Here is a 19,645-nt window from a genome sequence, read left to right as displayed (position 1 = left end):
TTACAAAACAAGCTTAAACCATAATTTGAATCTAACAAAAAATCAACGAAACGAAACATGTTATTTTAACAAAAATAAATGAACCGAATCACTTTTTTAACAACAATTAACGAACCGAACAACCGCCACTGTTCTGACATGAACCACTTCCGACCCAAAACGCATTTTGACTCGAACTCTCTCGACCTGAGTTTACTTTTATTAGAAAAGTAATTTGGTTCGCTGATTTTTGTTAAAAAAAATATGGTTCGGCTATTTCATTTTTGTTAGAAAAATGTGGTTCTGTCGGTTTAATTTTTTAAAAAAGTGGTTCGGTTTGTTTATTCTTTTAAAGTGCTTTGGTTCGTTTATTTTGGTTAGAAAAGTAATTCAGCTCTTTTATTTTTATTTAAAAAAAGGTTTGGTTGGTTTATTTTGGTTAGGAAATTTTAATTTTAATTTAAAAACAATTTTTTATCACATAAGCAGTCAACACCACTATTTTTGCCACACCATCATACACGTCATAAAAAACTAACGAAATTTAACCCTGCTAGTGAAAAACTTGTAGTAGGTCGAAACTTGAGACTGTTATGGTACATTTTTAAAGTTATTGAGACAAAGTTTAAATTATTAAAATCCAATATCACTTTAGTTTTGGGTTAAAAACTAGAAAATAAAAATGTATTGCTTGTCTCAAAATTAATGTACAACAATCGTGTATTAACAATGTTTAATAAATTTATTTATTTATTAACTATTATTTTTTTTATAAATTACATGTGTTACATAAGGATCTCAAACTAGTTTTAAATACACGTGAAAGAAAATTTTAGTAAATTCACATGTAAAATGTATATAAATCTACCTATTCTAATAAAAGAAAACTAATAACTTGTGCATGTGTCACTTAGAGATTTATTCCTAGCCTAAATCTCCTACTCAAACTATTTTTCTGTTTTTAACGAAAGCATGTTTATGTCAACGGAATCAAAACATATCAATCAATCCTTTAATCAAATAACGTTTTTAAATTTCCTTTAATCAAATAACTAAATATCTAAATTATATGGATTAAAAATATGTGAGTATTTATGTCAATATAATCAATATATATATATATATTATAATGAAATAAGATCTACATTTTTTTATTAAATCAATTTATATGTATTTTTTGGTGTAGGAGATGAATGTGGTAGAATTCAATAAACGATATTTATAGATAATAAAGACAAAAATAAATTATGAATGAATACCAAATGTATTCTCGCATATTTATCCAACCTAGATGAATATTTCATTACAAAATATAATATTAATTTATAAAACAAATTAATTTGATATATATAAGGTTTTTTTAAAAAAAATTAGTCATTTAATTATTATAGCTTAATTATATTTGTTTTAAACATATAGTTCTAAAGCTAGTATTTTATAAATTAAATTATAATAATACATATGTTATTTGTTCGTCGTTGAAAAAAATTTCAAACTTAAAACACCAACGTACACACATGGCAGTAAAACAACTCATAGCACTCCACCCATACATGTACCACTTGCTAATAAAACCCCACCCATCACTAGCAATTTGTTTGTACGTACGCTTTGCTTATAAAACCCGAGACCATGTGCATATTCCCATCACAATTTCGTCCAAAACACCACCCCAAATCATTCAAATATTGTCCAAAAAATATTTGATAACCGAAACTTTATCTAATGGTTGTATTTTGCTTCTTGGTGAACCAGACTCGAAGGATACGCCGAACCAAACCTGTGGCCGGATCATGTTCAAGGTGCGGCCGAGGAGCCAAAGTCGCCGACATGTTAACCGCGACTAGATTTTGCTACATCCCATTTTATTGGAGATCTTGGAAGGCTATCATATGTACGTTTTGTGGTGCCATTCTTAAAAGCTATCGATAATTTTCTTATATTACTGTGGTAAATGATTCAGCTGGTATCTATGGTGATTCGACCATAAAAGTGAATAGAGGTTGGACACTGATACGAACATGTTTTGTTTCCTTCTTGTTTTCTGTATGCATGGTTGTATACCTTTTTTTTATATATATATAAAGACATTTCAATGCCATCCTGGAGTTCAAATTCTAGGTTCTTAAAGCAATGATTTTGTTTTTCATTTTGCTTTTCTTTTGATAACATCTTAGGCAACTTCCACATTCACTGTGGATTAAAAAATCCGAACCTTAACTATTGCTTTCGCGTGATATATAGGTGCAGCAGCTGTAGACGAAAGAACTCTACAATTAAAATTTTTGATTGTTAGTCCAGTAGTTATATATATATATATTATGGGTTGAGTTATTCTATAAAGATAACAAAAATTAGAATGATGAGAAACCATAATTGATTGTCATGTGTTTAATGGGGACCAAAAAGGAAATGGCATAAATAGAAAAACATATGTTTTCTCTAGTCATATGCAGTTCACATATTATTTATTTCATCACTTTAAAACGTCTGTTACTTTTTCGTACGACATTTTAAAATATATATATTACGTATTTTTTTTTTATTTTTATAAAACAAAGTTATACACACACATATATATATATATATATATATAATAACAAACATTTTTTATCTTTAATATGTATATAACTTTGTTTTATAGAAATTAAAAAAAATACGTTATTGTGTTTTTTTTTATCATTGTGTCTTATGTTTCCAAAAATGATTATATCAGAAAATTGTAATAATAAAATAACACCGTTTTTTCTAAGATAAAATAACAGGCAATACACATGTTCCCGAATTATGGGAGAAAATACAGGAGAAACGTTAGACTAGAAAATGAAAATAAAAAAAACACTAATAATATTAATTATGGTTCACATTTCAATAAGTTTAGCGAACTATATTTATTGATTACGTTTCTTTTTGTAATCTCTCTCTCATCCAAGCATACCCTTAAGGTGGGAAATAATCTTTAAAACAATTTTGTTGTGGTTTTGAAGTACTTCTAGGGTATTTAAATTCATGAAAATATGAATATGGATGAATAAACTCATGTCTTGTGTTTGATTGAGTAGAAAATGAGAGATATGAGATATGGGGGCAGGGTTCGAGTCCTGATTTCACCCGGTTTTACCGGCTTCTCGCTGTCATGCCGTTTGGCGGGCATGAGGGTCGGGTTTTATCCGGGGAATCCCTCAATAGGTGGACCGCTAGGGGCTCCGTCCGTTGGGACTCGTGGCAGGCTCGGGTAACCTTTAGCCAATGGGGGCCGCGTACGGAGTACCCGGCGTTACTTAGTTGGTCGTCCCAAAAAAAAGGAAAATGAGAGAAACAAATGATGTTGAGCGCCAGTAGCTCAAATGAGTGACTCATAATGCATGATGGTAATTCTGAACCGTATTCATAAGATGGTGGATATGAAATGATCAAAGTTGACAAACTGAACAAAGTTGGTATTCTAATTGGATTATAACAAGTTGGTTAAATTCTAATTTATTAGCAATTACTTGAAGTCCAAGCAATTTGGTTAGCAGTCCTAGTTGAGCTACTGAGTTATAGTAAGAGTCTAGGCTAGCCTATACATAGCGAATTATAGCTCGCATTGTATCAAAGTTTTTTTTAGTATATATTCTTGGTTATAATAATAGTGTTTGGGCTCGATTATCCAATTAACGTGCTCTTATACTATCAATTCGGGACTTGGATTAATATTAGAACAAAGAGGTGGTCAAGCATATTAGTGGCAAAGAGCAAGCTGACATTTTAATGGAAGCTCTTGCAAGGACTCATTTTAAGAACATGTGGGATTTACGCGGCATTATAGACCTACCTAATCAGCTGATGCAAGATTGGGAGTCGATACAAACCATGATGTACGTAGCCGGGGGGGGGGGGGGATAGCATAAGCTGTAGAAGCGGTGTGAAGGGATAGGTAGGGCAAGCAGCTGTGTCAAAGCTATAAATTCCGCATGTTGGCGTGTGATGATCGTAAGAGGTGAAAAATTAACTAATAGGGAACTACAATTAAATAGTTCACAATTGAAAATGTTATTAGTCAATAAAATTTCTAAAATATAAGAAGTCGCGTTACTATATAAACTTTCAAGACAAATAGTCAAAGAAGCATTAACACATTGGGTAAGGATAGCTTGAAAAGGGTTTCTGGATACATATGATCATTAAATCATCAACGACAAAGAAAATCAAGAGACATGAATGGAAGGTGTAAAGTCTCAATACTGTATTCAAAAGCATGGCTAGCAGGTGTAATGTCTCGGTGGTCCTGTGTGGAGTCGGTTCGCTATGTGTTGATTTATTATCACAATTTGCATCAAGAAGCGCCAGGACCAAAATTGATGTTATCATTAATGACTTGGGATAGTTTAAGTTGTTCTTTCTCACAAGTAGGGCCACATTAAGCATGTTTTTTCATGATCCCTTTGGATTAACCTATTAGCTAGATAACTATCTTCTTACCTAAATATTTGAGTATTGATGTTAATTGTAGCTATGGATGGAAATTGTAGCACCCAAACTCAGAATGAGTTGATGTGTTACTAACTTACTATTACATAATCTTAATGACTTAGTAATAAATTAACAGTCTTATCAAGTTCTCTAGCACTCTTCACGTCCATGCAAATAAACTTGACAAATTGTATTACTACAATGAAAAGTATGATCAACTAGTTGTTGAACGAGCGTATATTATAGGGAAGTGACATAATATGAAAAGATCATGTCATAATTATTTCAGGGTACTCAAGTAATGTATGCCCTCACATGGTGAGGACCAAAATGCGATAAAGGGGACTGCACTTGTCATCAATATGGTTCTTGTACTTTACTAGCAAATAAGTGATGTCCAGAGCATCGTTCACATGACAAAATGAATCTTGTACGAATAGTCCTACTTCTCTACCATTAAAACTAAATATTTATGATCATTGATATGAGATAGTTGTTTACTTGTTTTCGATCTTAGTCTAGTCAATATAAATTTAATATAACTACTTCCGTGAAAGTGGTCGTTAAATTTTGCCCCAAAAATGTCGCAAAACAAATTATCATGAGTTTGTGTATATTCAGAATTAGGTCAACAAATGACAAATGGAAGAAGGCACATTGTCGTAATAGTATATGTAACTAGAGCTTATGATTCCTCTCTCCTCTCCTGCGGTAACTTCCTGGAAAACTCCTCACAAACTGCTTGAAATATCATAAACCTCTCTATCATGAGTTTAATCACTCATTCACTGTCATCCATGCCTGCGAACCGGCCTCTATGTTCTTTCCTCCACATAAGTCGATGGTATCCCCCACATGCGAGCGACAAACAGTACCGGAGTAAAAAAAATATATCTTCTCATAAGGTTACTATTTTTCGGTGCTCGAATTTGTAACAACCCGGTTTTAATTATTTTGGTTCAAATGGAGTATGTGACATCTACCTATTCTAATAAAGTAAAATAAATAGGAACGCTTATCATGTTTGGTTAATTCTCACAGTTTTTCCCTCCAAAACTAATATACCATAATATATGTAATAAATCAATAATTATCCACTTTCCTTTTACACTATATTTATAAAATATCTATATATTTTTATAAATATAAATATTAACATATTATTTTACTATATATTTCAAAATACTTGATGAATTCCAAAAATCAACAATAAATCATGTTTTTCAAATGAAAATTGTTTCGAGTTTTTTGTGAAAGTTAAATTTGATTTTATGGGTTAAAAGTTGGTAAATAGATTGTTTGGTACAAGTTAACTACATTTAGGTCAAAATTTTTTACGGGTCAAAAATGAAAATTTTGTGTATTTCTAAAAGTTTGAGAATACAAAATAGATTTATCGTCAAATTTGTTATGGGTTCAAAGTGTTGACTTTAAAATGTCAAAAGTATGAAATTAAAATTTTATAACATTATTCGGGTTTCAAGTTTATTTTTAAGGGCATTTTTTGAAATAATCAAAAGGTTCGGGATTTGACAAAAAATTGATAATTTTTCCCTCAACTATTAAAACTTAAGAAAAGATTGTGAACACTTTTGACATGCCACCCCCATGCCTATCAATGCTTCTAACTTTTATCAAATTTCAAATATTTATGTCAACATTAATTTTTCCTTCAATGGTGATCAGAACGTTGTATGGGAAGCATGTCATGCAAAACTATGCTCAAATGAAACAAAATATTCACAAAATTAAATAGGTTAGTATGTTATTTTTTATGTTGTCATTATGACAAAGTCGAGAAGGCATCTGAAACTTATCAACATCTTTTTTATGTTGTCCATTGTTACAATTTAATATTTTACTTTCCTTTGATGGGTGGTAAATTGATAAATTTATCAATAAAGGTAACGCCTCCTTTGTATTTAGGCTGAGTGGTTAGAACTACTATCATATGAGAAGTCCTATTTTCGAAATTGGTTCATAACCAAAATTCTTTCAATTATACATATATGACACCGATAATGAATTTTTCAATAGAAAGAAGCATTCTCGGGTACGATTTTGCACGGGCATTTTTTATTAAGTTCATTTAAAAAAACCATTTTGTGATATAATTAAAATCAATTTATGTACATATTGTATAGATACAAGCATAGATGTAATATATTTTTTTTTCATTTACGTTATGTAATTATTTATTTTAATTATAATTTTATAATTTGAATTATCTCGTATATAACACGGGCTCTAAAATTAATAAGATAATATAATACTAATGCAAAAAGATCGTCAAAATGAAAAACAGGTGTAAATACAAACCTTAGTTTTTGGATATATATACTTGGAAGAAACGAATCTTCCCTACCAATATGCAATCGTACAAAAAGACAAATATGGTATGTCTTTATTCTAGTTAGGGGGTGTCCATCAAATCAAATAACGAATTTTCAAGTTAAATCGAATCAAATAATTCGAATAACTATTTTTTTGCTAGTATTCATATTCGATTAAAAGTTAAACTATTCGCATTCGTATTCGTATTATATGTCCAATTTGAAATCCAATTCGAATTTGAATTCGAATAAATTCAATCTGATTCAAGTTTACTATGCCAAAAACTTCATAAAACCATGATCATAATTGCCAAAAAAAATATATAAATTTAAAATAACTATAATACCACATGATAATAACTTCAAAACTAAAGTACAAATAGTATAAAATTCAAAATATTCAAAACGAGAAGTCAATAACACCGATAATAGTATGGGCTAAGAAAACAATAATATGACATATTCGGTTTAATTAATTTGTAATGGACATTTATTATTTATAGATTTGACACAAACTAAAACAAATAATTATATACATACATATATGTATATGTATATATAATTTGAATTCAAATTTCGAACCGAATCGAATAATAAATCATAAATTCATATCTGATTCGTATTCGATTAATATACTCAAATACGAATCGAATTTGAATTTTTTAAACTGAATTTGAATTTCGAATGCCAATCGAAATCTCAGCACCCCTAATTTTAGTATTCAACTCAATCTCTGCATAATTAAATTTGTACACTGTGACCCATATTCGGTGCCTTAATTACTGTATAATGGCATCCATGTGTTTCTATATATCACGTGTAGAGTGAGAGAAAAGGGAGCTCGCAAGACCATTTCTTCTTTAACAATATCTTTAGATGAAATTGATGGTGATATCTGTGGCAGAAGGAGGAAGTGTGGCTAACAGAAATCACGTCGTGATCATGGATCTCGATTTCTACCTCTTTGTTTTCCACCGATTATTGCAGTCATAACCAATTGTTGGCAGTGGTGGTAGTAGTTACCCAAAATATAGCAATAAAAATAGCATTGAATAAAAAAGAAGGAAAATATTGGTAATCCAAAATCTTCTATTTCAGAGAACAAACAGCTCATGTCAACATCCAACATACTTTGTAATAGTGTAATACTACCAACGCCATCCCTTCAACCATAACCCATCCTCGTCTCACCATTTTCTGCTTCGTCTTATCTTATGCCCGTCTCCGAGAATTGTCAAAATTTTTTGGGCGAAAGGTTAAAAATTTTTTGGGCCTCAAGTAAAATGGGTGTTTGTTAGGTTTAAACCATTTAATTTTTAAATGGCTTACTTGATTATAATTTGGGTGGTGTAAAACACTTTTTATATAAAAATAAGGTTAAAATGTCTCTCAAGTGAGATTTGACTCTACAACCTTTTTGTTTAAAAGTTATAACCCTTTGCCACTAAACCAAGCCAATGGTTGTGTAGTTAAGTTGAAACATTAAATAAACATATTGTTTTTCATAAAAATATATATAAATTAAAAAAAAATCTGGCCCTAGCGGGGTGTCAGGCCGGGATCCATTGACTACCCGGCCTTCTCTTAAAGCCGGCATTGCTCCATCTCTATCCTCTACATCTTTTATGTCCAATAGAAAATACAATGCAGTGGCAGAGCCACACTATAACTACCTGGTTCGGCCGAACCCGGTCCCTTTTCGGTTTTATATATAGCCTATAGTATCGAAGTAACGAAATAACTCATTCTTTTTTGGCGAGCGAACCCAGTAGAAAATATTCTAACCCATAGGTTATGAAAAAATTAGTAAATTTTTTTTAAGTAATTATTTTGATTTTTATAAAATATAAGGGGCTTTTAAAAAAACTATAAAAATTACTAAACAAAACATTATAAATGGCTAATAAAATAATAACCCACCCATACTTTAATTATATAAAATTAAGACTTAACAATATAATTGGTGCCTACAATTTCATGAAAGTAACAACATTGGGTATTAGCATTTAAAAGCCACTTGTTTAGGTATTCAATTTTCAGTTTTGTAAAAAAGTTGGGTACTAAGTCTAACATTCGTTAAAAACTTAATAAAATGGGAGTCATGTGAAAAAAAACTAAGGGCAATCTTGTCATTACACCTTTAATCCACCATATTAACGTGTAACTGCTTCCTTCCTTTTTCTTCACTCCATTGTTGTAATACAGAGAAGACAAAGAGGCACGATTAGGGCAAACAAACAATTCAACATGGCTTACGGTACGTAATTTTGGCAATGATATGCTATTTAGACCCTCTGTTCTGGCTAATAAGATGAAATTGAAATTTTTTGGTTCAGGCTTTCATCCAAAGCTTTTTTCTATCAAAATTCACCATGATGGAGAATTTTTCATCAGCAACTACCAAAGAAGGCCAATTATGTGGATTTGTTAGACATAGAAAGATCTGTATTTTTTACTTCAACAACATAGTAAAAAAGTTTGGGTTGTGTATGGTAGGTTTGGTAATTTTATATTATGTTATGGTAAACTGAATTTGGTAAATTCTGTTTTAAATTGGAAATATCGAACCGGATTCTATGGTACATCATACCGGGCCGACCGAAATAAACCTACCCCATACATACCGAATACACTCCCACTAGCGAATTGCTTTCCTGTTCCTCGTTACCGTAATGGTGCGAACCGCGAAATATGTGACTATGGCAGGTGGCTAAGGGGCGGCAATGGGTAGCGGTGGTGTGAAGGAGATCAATCAAACTTTGGGTATTGAGTGATAATATCATATAATGAAGATAACATATTTATATATATTTTAGTTTTTAGAAAATGACGAAAGTACCCTCCCATTTTGTTAAGCTTTTAACGGATATTAGATTTAGTACCCAACTTTGTTATAAAATTGAAAGTTGAATACCTAAACAAGTGACTTTTAAATGCTAATACCCAATGAATTATTATATGAATGATGCTTGCATTTGCTATATAGAAGAAACGGTTCTTTTACTTAGTCGAAATTGAAAATATTATGAATTATTTTCAAAACAAGAAAACGCGTAGGGAACAATTAAAATAAGTATATATATATATATATATATATATATATATATATATATATCTAAAATGACTTTTTATTATATTGAGTGCTAATAATGTATGTTTTTTTATGATACTGAAATTGCATTTTATTTATCCCTCCCCCCCCCCCCCCCCCGACTCGTTTTGGTACGAAACTTTGACGCTAAAAAAACGCATGTACAGAAAATTTCCGAACCCATAGAAAAAAAAATCCTTATCTCCGCCACTGAAATAAAAAACTTAAATTGATCGCATAATACTTGAATCGAGACAAAGGAATTTAGATCGACAAACCATTGTCGAAAATACCATCGTATTAGTAATTTTTAGAAAGTAAAAAAGTCATGTAATCATGTTTTACCAAATGATCCCCCATCGCATACGTAAAACCAAACACAAATTTGAAAGCTCACCAAATCTTTCGATACATATATTAGAACATTTGTGAAAGTAACAAGTTATCATATGTGATATGGCTTTAAAATAAAAAAAATTATGGTACTCAATATGTATGCATGTTAGAGCATTCTTATCCAACCCTTTATATTATGTGAGGGGTGTTTTTATAATTTAGAGAGTGATTTACGGTGTTGTGAAGAGTTTTTATAGTTTAGAAAAAAGTAGTGATTTTTCTGTATATTTGAAAAGTTACTGTTCATCATTTATAATTTTTTAATATATTTTGAAAGTGATTGTGAGTGAAGGAAAAAGAAAAAGTAATGATACAAGATATAAAAAGTATTATTTAATTGAAACGAAGAGAGAAAATAAAGTTATTTTTAGTGTAATTTTTGGTTTGGAGTTTGGGATGGGATGGGATGAGAACAACAATAAAAACCTAATAAAGTAGAAATACCGACGTAAAATATTTATACAAATATAAAAAACATTTTCAGGTCCAACAATCTTACGGATAATGGTCACAAATCCAGCGGAAAATAGCGAGTGAGACCCCATGGTGTCGAACCATTGAACCAACCCAACCATTAATTAGTTGTGGGTTCCACGCGTTTCTTTTATTTCTTGCCTAATCAACCAGCCTGGAAAGAGCTGTGCACAGTTTCACTTCTAAAAGCTTTCGTACTGTTCATCATCATCATCATCTTTTGTCAGCATTTCAAATGAGGTACTAATAACTACTTACAGGTCAAGCTATTTTGCACCACCCATTGCCATTGTTCAGTTCAAAACCCTAGTACATTGCTTTGAATATATATATTTCCGGGGTTCTTAATTTCTTTGAATTTGTGAAGCACCCATTGCTTGTTTTGCCTCAATTTTGAATCTTTAAGCTTGATTCATCACTATTTTTGGGGTTTTAAGGTTATCATATCCAAGAATATGAGTTTCTTGAAGTGGGTTGCTTGAATTCTTGCTGTTTAATCCTTTTTGTAGCTAGACATTTGCCTCAAGATGCAATCTTTAGGCTCAAATTGTTACCAATTTAGGGATTAAATTAAACAGACTTTCAGTAAAAACAGTTTCTTGAAGTTGGGTTGTGTCAAGATTGAATCTTTAAGTTCAAATTGTTATCAAGATTGAAGCTTTATCTAATGGTTGCATTTTGCCTTTTGAAGTTGGATTGTGTCAAAGATTGAACCTTTAAGGGATTCAAGTATACAAATCTTCAGAGAATCAGTTTCTTGAAGTTGGATTGTGTCAAGATTATAAATTGTTCACATTTTCAAGAAATGAAGTGGGTATCTTTAGTTCTTGCATTTTTTATCTATGCGCATATTCACCCATCATCATCAGCTGATTCATTCAGTCCTGTTGATAACTACTTAATTGCCTGTGGTTCTTCCCAAAATGTCACATTTCTTGGTCAAACCTACATTCCCGATTCATACGAATCATCAACAGTTTCTTTAACCAGTCAAAAAACTTCAAATGTGGTTGATTCGAATTCCACTGTTCCGTTACCAGTCCACCGATCGGCCCGAGTGTTCACCACCACAACCTCTTATAATTTCAAAATCAAGAAAGCGGGCCGACACTGGATCCGCCTCTACTTTTACCCCATCCCGGGCCACAACCTCACATTGGCTTCGTTAACCGTAGTAACCGAAAACTTTGTCCTCTTAAACAACTACACTTTCAAAACCTACAATTCTTCAACTCATTTGTTTAAAGAATATTTGATAAATGTGACTTCTTATTCATTGCTTTTAACTTTTACCCCTTCAAACAATTCAATTGCATTCATCAATGCGATTGAAGTCGTTTCCGTCCCCGATTATCTGATCCCAAGCGAAGCCACTTCCGTATTCCCATTTACCACAATTACCGGTCTTTCAAACCAAGCATTTGAGACTGTATACCGTTTAAACATGGGCGGGCCAAAACTCACCCCGCAAAATGACACATTGGGAAGAACATGGGAAAACGATAAAAACTATCTTCATGTTAATGGGTCGGGCGCAAGTGTCACGATTAACCCGTCTTTGATAAAATACACTGAAAGCGTCACACCCGAAATCGCACCGAATTGGGTGTATGCAACCGCTCAAACAATGGGAAATGCTAATGTTCCTGACGTGGACTTCAACATCACTTGGGTTCTTCCGGTTGACCCCGGTTTCACTTACTTTGTTCGTGCACATTTTTGTGACATTGTGAGCTCTACGCTAAACATCCTCGTGTTCAATTTGTTCATAAATTCTGAAACTGCTTACGCGGATCTTGATTTATCGAGCTTAACGGGTAACCTCGATGTGCCTGTTTACAAAGATTTTGTCTGCAACTCATCTGGTAGTGTAAGCACTTTGACTGTAAGTATCGGGCCCGATAGTGTTGCAGAAGATCAAAACGCGGTTTTGAATGGTCTTGAAGTTTTAAAAATTAGCAACGGGGCTAGAAGCTTAGACGGTCTTACTCCCGTTGAGAATCTTGTATTATTCCCATCAAAGAAATCCAATAAAATGGGCTTTGTTATTGGGTGCGTTATAGCCGGTTCGGTTGCTATAATTGTTTTGGTTTTATGCTGTTATTGTTTTGTTGCGAAACGCTCAAAAACGGGTCAACAAAAACCGTCATGGTTACCACTTCCATTACACGGTAACGGGAACTCACTCACGATGACAAAAGTATCGACTGTGTCTCAAAAAAGCGGGACTGCAAGCTGCATATCGTCATGTAACCTCGGTCGAAACTTTACAATTCAAGAAATCATGGAAGCAACGAACCGATTTGATGAGAATTTACTTCTCGGTGTTGGTGGGTTCGGTCGGGTGTATAAAGGAACAATGGAAGATGGGACCCACGTGGCGGTTAAGCGAGGAAACCCGAGATCCGAACAAGGGCTCGCGGAATTCAGAACCGAGATAGAAATGTTATCGAAGCTTCGACACCGACATCTTGTGTCGCTTATCGGGTATTGTGACGAACGGTCAGAAATGATTCTTGTTTACGAGTATATGGCTAACGGCCCATTAAGAAGTCATCTTTATGGGACGGATTTACCCCCGCTATCATGGAAGCAACGCCTCGAGATTTGTATCGGTGCAGCTCGAGGTCTGCATTATCTTCACACGGGTGTAACGCGGAGTATTATTCACCGCGATGTCAAAACGACCAATATATTATTAGACGAGAATTTCGTTGCAAAAGTCGCGGATTTTGGGCTCTCGAAAGCTGGCCCGGATCTTGACCAGACCCATGTGAGCACGGCGGTCAAGGGTAGTTTCGGGTATTTAGATCCCGAGTATTTCAGAAGACAACAGTTGACTGAAAAATCAGACGTGTATTCCTTTGGTGTTGTGCTAATGGAAGTTGTATGTTCAAGACCGGCTTTAAACCCGGTGCTTCCACGCGAGCAAGTCAACATTGCTGAGTGGGCGATGACTTGGCAAAAGAAGGGCATGTTGGACCAGATTATGGACGGGTATCTTGTCGGGAAAATGAATCCAGCATCGTTAAAGAAGTTTGGTGAGACGGCTGAGAAGTGTTTAGCTGAGTACGGTGTTGACCGGCCGTCAATGGGTGATGTTTTGTGGAATCTGGAATATTCTTTGCAACTTGAGGAAACCGCGGTGGCATTAATGGAGCTAGATGATAATAGCATGAATCATATTCAGGCGGTCCCGTTGACTCAGATCGAGCCGTCTGAGAATAGCACAAGTATGATTGATGTGGTGCACTCAAGCACCGATGAAGAGGCTACTAGTGCAGTGTTTTCCCAGCTCGTTAATCCTCGAGGAAGATGATCGAATGGAAGATTGTTTATTGCGTTTGTTACGGCTAGTATAATAGTATATGTTATGTGTGCATTTATTTTGTGATCATTTATTCGGTTATTAGTATACATATATAGGCTAAGTAAAGATGATTGCTATAAGCTGTGCTATACAATGTGTTTGTATGTACCATGATGGCTTATCGAACGAGTTTTGAAAATCGGATGCAGTTATATAACATATCATTGTTTATTTTGTTTAAATTTAACAGATGGTTATATTTGAGGATTAATATAAGAAAAACTAATCAGATATAATCTCCTATTTATATATATAGGACACAATTATAACAAATAGATTAAACTCGAATGATAGTTTTATGATCCGTTTTTAAAATTATAGTTAATGCTCCCTCAAGAAATAGGTGGACGATCATAGAGTTTGACGCGCAAGTCTTCAAAGAGAGTTCTTGAAAATGGTTCTCTTGTAGAACCCGTATCAATGTGTTTAGCCCTTTTGTAGAAATCGGATCTTTAATGGACATGCCACTGAGATTGTCACAAAGAAGTTTAGGCTGATCTAGAGGCAACACATGTAGTTCACGGAGAAGATGGGCGATCCAAAGATCTACGTAGCAGTGTTAATCATCGTCAAGTATTCAGATTCACAGCTTAATCAGAAAACAATAGGTTGTTTTTTTTTACCACTCCAAGAGATGATATTGTCGATAAAAAACTGAAGTAACCATAGGCGGATTATATAGTATTGATGCATCCGAATAACTACAGTTTCTAAACAAAGATGTGCCTCCTCCGGGAGTAACACTCCAGATCAAATAACATGAGCGAATTCTAACATTTATGCTTCTGCTGGCTTGTGTAAATGCAGCGTTTTCACCTTCAGTTCCACATCATGCAATTGAAATAAAATTTGTATCAGAATTACGACTTGTCGTTAGATAATCATAAGTGTTACAAAGATTAAGTTCTACTTTCAATATGTTTGTTTTGAACTTTGAAAACGATAATGCTCAACCTACGCTCAGTCAATAAAATCAAGGTCGTTGATATACGAAACACAACTAGCTCAACAACAAAGTCAATCCGATAGCTGTAGTGGCGGCTCAATTCGAAACCAAGTTGGTTTTATTTTCAATTAACTCCTTCGTCCATCCCATATTATATTCTTCGAGCCCGCAAGAATCAAAACCCTTTACTTAGCCCAATATTTCTCACTGATTAGTTTGAGTTTGGGCATTCTCATTTCACCACTTGCCCTTATCAGCAGACTTGTTAGCGTAAGGCTTCATGTGAATTTCTCAACATATGCCGAGTGCAAACATGTCGGTTCGTGGACTCTTTGGACCTTTTGGTGCTACAACACGACCGCGTATGTTGTGAGACGTTTCCAAGGTTTATGATATACCATCATATCTTAGTCTATGATTTGTCACACGTTTCCTACCATCTCATATTTGATCATGTTTTTCTTACATTATCACTGAAAAAAGTGTGCCGGTTGTTCCTGGTCACTCAATTAGTTATTGATCATCCGATTGCTATACTCACTTACGCCTACCGGCTACCACCAGTGAATCGAAGCATAAATAACAACTCAACTACGACCCTGAAACTGACTTGAACCTTCTAGACTAAACCCTAATCCACAGTTTGTTATGCTAAAAATTCATACCCCTAATCGAAGCATGTATAACAACACAAGCCGCAAGCGACTTAAATGCATCTAAAATAAAAATTGGGCACATATAGACCAAGCACTAACTTCATTTTTCTAAATCAACAGATTAAAAACAAGTTGACTTAAGTTTGAAAAAAGGAGATAAGTTTTCCTTTACCATGTGCAAGGTATCATCATACTTAGTACCACCAGCTTCTATCAACAGGGACATGAAAATTGTGAAATCACATATTAACATACATATAGTAAAGTACTAGTGTTTATTCCACACCAGATGCAACTTAAAACAACAAAACTGCAAAAGGCACAAAGTATTATACAATCTAATACTCGTAAACACATATGTATTTTGCAATCCCCAAATCACGCTCTCTTCATAAGCGTGATCGAATGAAGATCTTTTTGACATCAGTTTTCGCATCAGCAGGTTGTTCATTGGATTCATCTGGTTCCTCCTTACGAGGATCCAAATCCTTGGCGCATAAGATTGAATCTTCATCATCAAGCCTAATAATATGCAAATCCTCCTGCATTTTCTCCATTCGAGCTTGCATCTCCTCCATCATTAATGTGTGTCGAGGTTTATAGTCCAAATTTGAAGGTTCTAAAGAAGATTGATCCTTCATTCCTTCTTTAACTACCCTATATACTTGCATACCACCTTCACATAATCAGATGAGCATGATCATTTATCCACAAAGCACATACAAGTATACGACGACACAAACCGTAAAATATACCAAAACTCAATACATGAAACTCATAGATCTTCAATACACTTAAACAAACTGTAGGAAACCTAGAATAGAATTTCGATCAGCGAATTTAATTGTTCCTAATCCTAATTTTCAGTAAAACTCATAAATCAACATCAATACACTTGAACAAACTATAGTAAACCTAAAATTGAAATTTAGCAGGTGAACCAAATTGATTTTAGTAGAACTCATCAACGCCGAATAACCATAGCTTTGTTTTCAGCAAAATCGTTTTTACCATTCGAAAGGAGGTTACGCTGCAGCCTTTTGGCCGCTTACCTGCCTCTCTATTTTAGTTGGATCATTTATGAAATTGCTAAAATTGGCGTGTAGTATTGCATGATTAAAAATCAATTTGTTCCTAATCCGTATTAATAAAGCTCATAAATCATCACCAACACACTTAAACAAACTATAGTAAACCTAAAATTGAAATTTAGCAGGTGAACCAAATTGATTTTAGTAGAACTCAACGACGCCGAAGAGCCACAACTTCGTTTTCAGCAGGACTGGTTTTGCCATTCAAAAGGAGGTTACGCTGCAGCCTTTTGCCCACTTACCTGCCTCTCTATTGTAGTTGGATCCTTTATGTAATTGTTAAAATTGACGTGTAGTATTGCATGGTTTAAAATCAAATTGTTCCTAATCCGTATTAATAAAGCTCTTAAATCATCACCAATACACTTAAAACAAACTCTAGTAAACCTAAAACTGAAACTGAGCAGGTGAATCAAATTATTCCTAATCCTAGTTTCAATAAAAACTCATGGATCATCATCGAATCATCGATACACTAAACTAAACAAACTATACTAAACCTGAAATTGAAATTCTATCGACGAATCAAATTGTTCATGATCCTATTTTCAATAAAACTCACAAATCATCATCGTGGATCCAATTGTTCTGAATCCTAAAGCTCAAAAACAGCATATTTACACTTAAAAAAACAGTAGAAAACCTAAAATTGAAATTCAATCGATGAATCCAATTGTTCGTAATCCTAATTTCAATAAAGCTCATAAATCATCATGGACACAGTTAAACAAACTGTAGTAAACCTAAAATTAAAATTCAATCAGTGAATCGAATTGTTCCAGCCACTAATTTCACTTTCCTAAACACAATTGAATACCAACACATACGAAATAAAACAGAGTCTGAAGCCCTAATTTCTGTAACACTAGCAATTCGGATTCGGTATCGAGATTCGTTGACGATTGTGACGGAAACTAAACGGAAACTAACCTTTAAGAGGATCATAAACGGCAGAATCGACGGCGAACTTGCCGAATCCGGTTAGAACACGAGTTATGGTCTCTCGGCGAACCGGATCCGGCAATTCGACAGCCGGCTTTCGTGAGGCTGAAGCTGAGTCGGAGGAGGTCCAATTGATGAACCGGCCGGCGACGGAACGGAGGTCGTTCCAGATACCCATGGCAAGGAAAGGATTTGCGAGTGGTTTTGGTGGTTCTCGCTATCCGTCCCTCAGTGGTTGGTTAACAAAGATTATAAGCCACTTGCACTCTCAATGTTTACGTTATTGAATATAAATTAAATTAACGTGTTAGGACGAATTATAGTATAATGTTATTATACTATGATGTAATTATATAATTATACTGTTTATATATATAATTATACTACTTTATTCTTATAGTTAGCAGGCTAATTTAATTTATACGTTAACTTTCTCTATATTTTTTATCTTAAAAGTTAAAAGATAATAAATGTAACCGGCAGGTTTGTATGTTTAGTAATAATAATGATAAGTTTAACACGTAGGTTTTCTTTTTTTAAGACAGCACACATGGAATTTCTTTATTCTAGTGTTTTTATTCAGGGGAGAATAGCGTTAGTGATAAGTAGATAACCCCTTGTTGATTTGACATTATAAGGTCGTATAAGGGTATAAGATTTGTTGACGTACACCTATTGATTGTTATTATTTACATTGGAACTGTATATTGCGTTATAAACATGTTTAAAGAAATGTTATGACAACAGGTGTGATAATATGCGCCGTCATATGGAGGTATACAATGGTTTTACGTGCTCACGTTCTCATTCCCGCGTCGGATTACCTTGCTCTAAGTTCACATGTTTACTGCATTGCTTCTTTAATTAGTCCCATAATATTGACACTTCTTTTAAAGTTAAAAGTTTTTTATTTCAACGAAACAGAAAGCAAGCAAGCAACAAGCTACACCACTGTCCCTTTTTGAATTAAAAAACCCAATATTTTAAAAACTAGATTTGTTGATCTTTGAGTCATAACATTATTATGCATGACCCGGTGAACACTGGTAAGTAACTCCACAGCTTCAAGCGCAAGGAAAACAAAAGTGTCAAAAGCAAAAGGAATAAATACATGTCGGTTGTCAAGACACGTCTTCTCATGTTTAATCACCTTGCCCGAAGTAGCTTTTAAAACAGCTTGACCGGTTGTGAAACCACTACTCCCTAAGCCTACCAGAGGGGAAACCCCTGTCAAATCCACACATGCATGTTTTCCTCCTATCCATCCAAACACCAAAAGGTCAACCGGTCGAAAAGATGATCTTCCCTCCGAATGGTCATTAAGGAAATTCACAGGTGCTTATTTCTTAACAGAAATTCTGGCCCGCCTGAATATGTCAAAGAGAGCATCCATAACCAGATCATGGCTTGGTGATTATTACCAACTAACAGGTAGTTTGGCAGTTTCTCTAAAGGTTTAGTGTTCATAGCCTATATAATAATGGCATTTTATTTATGAATGAAAGACGAAAGGAAAATTGTTGCAAAACTTATCATGTTCTTCGTCTTATTCTTTGGAGTATGATCCACTCAACGGATACTATCTTGAAGTCTAAACCACTCTTTAGGTCACTATCAGAGATGTGCGTATGGAATTCCCTTTACAAAGATGTACGAATAGGAATACCCTTTTATCTATCTAATTGTTAAATCCCTAGTGGTTTGAAGCAATTCTTCCAACAACACAAAGCAAACATGACTCAGAATTCAACCTATGATGATCAACCTAAATCAACGATTCCTTGAGCGAGAGGAAGTGATTCAAATTTAGTAAATGAATGTGTTCAACACGACTCATTGAGCTCAGTGGACTAGTGTCAAGCACATGCATCTTTGTGTTCTTTATGGAGAGATGGTTTTTAACGTGATTGTT

At 34.0% G+C, this 19,645-nt stretch overlaps 1 protein-coding gene, 1 long non-coding RNA gene and 1 pseudogene across 2 annotated transcripts; 2 read left to right on the top strand and 1 right to left on the bottom strand.

Moving 5' to 3' along the window:
- Positions 1-1,704: 1,704 nt before the first annotated feature.
- LOC143620434 (uncharacterized) lies at positions 1,705-2,016 on the top strand. Its single transcript, XM_077092137.1, has one exon. The coding sequence runs from the start codon at positions 1,705-1,707 to the stop codon at positions 1,909-1,911; it is 207 nt and encodes a 68-aa protein (XP_076948252.1). The 3' UTR covers positions 1,912-2,016.
- A 9,086-nt stretch (positions 2,017-11,102) lies between these two features.
- On the top strand, positions 11,103-14,335 carry LOC143620507 (receptor-like protein kinase THESEUS 1 pseudogene; annotated as a pseudogene).
- A 1,596-nt stretch (positions 14,336-15,931) lies between these two features.
- LOC143620433 (uncharacterized) lies at positions 15,932-17,949 on the bottom strand. The gene is made up of 2 exons (XR_013151337.1): positions 17,722-17,949; positions 15,932-16,376 (listed from the first exon to the last, which is right to left on the bottom strand). It is a non-coding gene; the product is annotated as an uncharacterized LOC143620433 (long non-coding RNA).
- Positions 17,950-19,645: the final 1,696 nt, after the last annotated feature.

The sequence above is a fragment of the Bidens hawaiensis genome, unplaced genomic scaffold, assembly GCF_021521415.1.
Source record: "Bidens hawaiensis isolate Kalapana, Puna unplaced genomic scaffold, B.hawaiensis_p1.1 tig00002572_1, whole genome shotgun sequence".
Classification (NCBI taxonomy): domain Eukaryota; kingdom Viridiplantae; phylum Streptophyta; class Magnoliopsida; order Asterales; family Asteraceae; genus Bidens; species Bidens hawaiensis.
Note: the sequence above shows the minus strand (reverse complement) of the source record. Positions and strands in the feature narration are given on the sequence as shown.

Bases quoted from the DNA above. Each gene is read 5' to 3' on its own strand.
- LOC143620434 (XM_077092137.1), top strand. From the start codon at position 1,705: ATGGTTGTATTTTGCTTCTTGGTGAACCAGACTCGAAGGATACGCCGA.